The 2,685-nt window shown below is 29.5% G+C and overlaps 1 protein-coding gene across 1 annotated transcript in view; it reads left to right on the forward strand.

The window, feature by feature from the left end:
* GLRB (glycine receptor, beta) overlaps positions 1–2,685 on the forward strand; it is a 110,888-nt gene that overhangs the window by 71,928 nt on the left and 36,275 nt on the right. Inside the window, exon 4 of the mRNA XM_012652990.1 lies at positions 36–176. Coding sequence (XP_012508444.1) covers positions 36–176 — 141 coding nt within the window. The remainder of the gene's footprint in view (positions 1–35; positions 177–2,685) is intronic.

Below are 2,685 nucleotides of genomic sequence, written 5' to 3' on the forward strand. Positions count from 1 at the left end.
AAACTAACATATTTATTTATCTATTTTTGTTATAGTTGGTTATACAACTGATGATTTACGATTCATCTGGCAGTCAGGGGATCCTGTTCAGTTAGAAAAAATTGCCTTGCCTCAATTTGATATTAAAAAGGAGGATATTGAATATGGTAACTGTACAAAATACTATAAAGGCACTGGTAAGTAATAGTCACTAAATTAAATACAACTAAGTCCTATTTCAAAGATTCATTTTAATTAATATATGCTAAGGGAAGAGTAGAAGAAAACTAGTTAAAAAATAAGGTTAGTATAAGTAGTTTATCCTTACATTCATATGTGTAAGTTTTTCACAGAATGACATTTCACTAAAATTTTTTGAACTTTTTTAATAACTGGATAGATATGCTTTTCTTTATGTAATTCTAGTAGTATAGAAGTTTACAATTTTTTATTTTAGCAATGCAAACTCTCCCAGGCAATGATTTTCTTAGATGCTGCCAAAAAATTCTACTTTGGACAAGATTCAATTTGGGGCTGAACATTTAGATATGAACAATATAATCCATTTATATTCATCCATTGTCTTTTGGGTAGTTTTTAGATTGTGTTGGCCTATATTCTTAGTTTTAAAAAGCATTGATCTTTGTGCTATGCAGGAAGCAATAACAGTGTGAAATAATCGGAAAATATCCCCTGTACAGTCTTCTTGGCTTAGGTCATGAAACAGCCAATTATGAAAAGCACTAAAAATTAAACTCATTCATTAAATTACATTGAGCTTTTGCAAAAAATACAGCGCTCACTACTCAATACTGTCATAATATGATTAGTGTTTAGTCTTTCAGTCTCTCCTGGTAGTTATTGGTTATTGAGGTTTTAGATATTGAATATAGTATTATTTAACTTAGCAATATAAATAAAAAGATCATTAAATTTTGATCATTATATTAATAGTAATAATCAGTTCATCTTGTAAATTATCACACAATTCTAATTCTGTCCCAGGAAATAAATCATGACAAAAGATATCTAAGAATAGATATAATTAAAGTTTAACTTTATTGCAACATTTATGTTGAATTGCAATAATAAATATGTATATAGTATAAGTGTGTAGAATTTAGGGAGATCAGATGTTTCAACTAGGATGCTGCCATCATGACATTATCAAGGGCAAAATATAATTTAAAATATTCCCATTGATATTAAAGTAAGAGGCAGAATGATCGCATATTTACAGTGTTGTAATAAAGACAACACTAGGCAACTTGGGTATAAAATATGTATAAGCATCTCTTGTTGACTTTCAAATATATTAACAGATTCTATAATATTGATATATAAGTAGTCCTTTCTCTTAGAGCTTATAGTATATTAGGATGAGGGAGATAATAATCAAATATATTGTTAACCAATTCTCAAGTTTTTTAAAAATAAAAACAGCTCTTAAAAATTTGACCATCAAAGTATTCAATGAAGAGGTCACAGATACATAGATTGTTAGATATGGACGTGATCTTACTGATAATTCTGAGCCAGCTCCTTTACTTAACACATAAAATAACTGAAATGCAGAGTGACTAAATGACTTATTGAATGTCACCAGGCAAGTTAGTGTCAGCCATGGGACTGGGACTAGGCGTAGTATTTTTTTTCCCTTTTGTACTCCTGCAAATTAAGAAGACTACAGTTTTTAGGGATGTTTATAACTCATCCGATAATGAAAAGAATAATCTTGGAAACCAAGAAAAATCCTTTTGGGATTGTTGTATAAGAAGACATTTAGTAGATACCTTTTTGAATTCTTGCTATACTAGGCATTATTTTAAGTGCTTTGCAGGAATTATATAATTTAATCCTCACAACCATTCTGTGAGTTAACTATTTCTATTATCTCTATTTCACACATTAGGCTAATGAAGCAAAGAGATTTGCCCAAGGTCAGACTGTTTCTCAGTGACGTGCTGGTGTAGTGACTCTGATATTGTTATACTACCTGTGGACTCCTATTGTACTTTGAAAATAGTTACCTGCATCCAGATTCTATGCTTAACATTTCAAAATGAATAGTGTCTAAATTGTTTTGGAAAATATGAAAGAGACCCTGATGAAGATTTAACTTCATCCAGAGATGAAAATAAAATGAGAAATTTTATTTGTAATTTTAGGTAATAGCATAAAGTTATGTAATAGCATTGAAAATCCTGGGATGGGGGTTCATTTTTTTTTTTTTTTTTTTTTTTTTACTTATAAGCCCTACTTTTAACAATCTCTATTTGGGGACTCAGTCGCAAATAAAAGACAGGTCCTTTCACTTTACAGAGCCATTATCCAATGTGGTAAACAAGTAAACAAAGTAAATATAGTTCATTTTAGTTCTTAGAAGGAAATAAAATGTGCCGTAATAGAGAGAATTTGGGGGATTACTCAAGAGTTATAAGCTTTTTTTGTGTGGTATTTTTTGAATCATAAATAAGTCACTGAAATCTCATTAGCTACAGAAAATAACAACAAAAAAACTTTTGACTAACAACATTTTTTGGCACTTATACTATGTTTCAGGTAATTCGTCAGCATTTATATAAACCACACATATGAATATAAGTAAAACATATTTAATGTTTGAATAATATTTAGAAATCTATTTAGAAAAACAGGACAGTGAAAATAGATGGAATGCTTAACAATGTAGAATGGTGGGAAAGA

The sequence above is a fragment of the Propithecus coquereli genome, unplaced genomic scaffold (assembly GCF_000956105.1).
Source record: "Propithecus coquereli isolate 6110/MARCELLA unplaced genomic scaffold, Pcoq_1.0 Scaffold408, whole genome shotgun sequence".
NCBI lineage: Eukaryota > Metazoa > Chordata > Mammalia > Primates > Indriidae > Propithecus > Propithecus coquereli.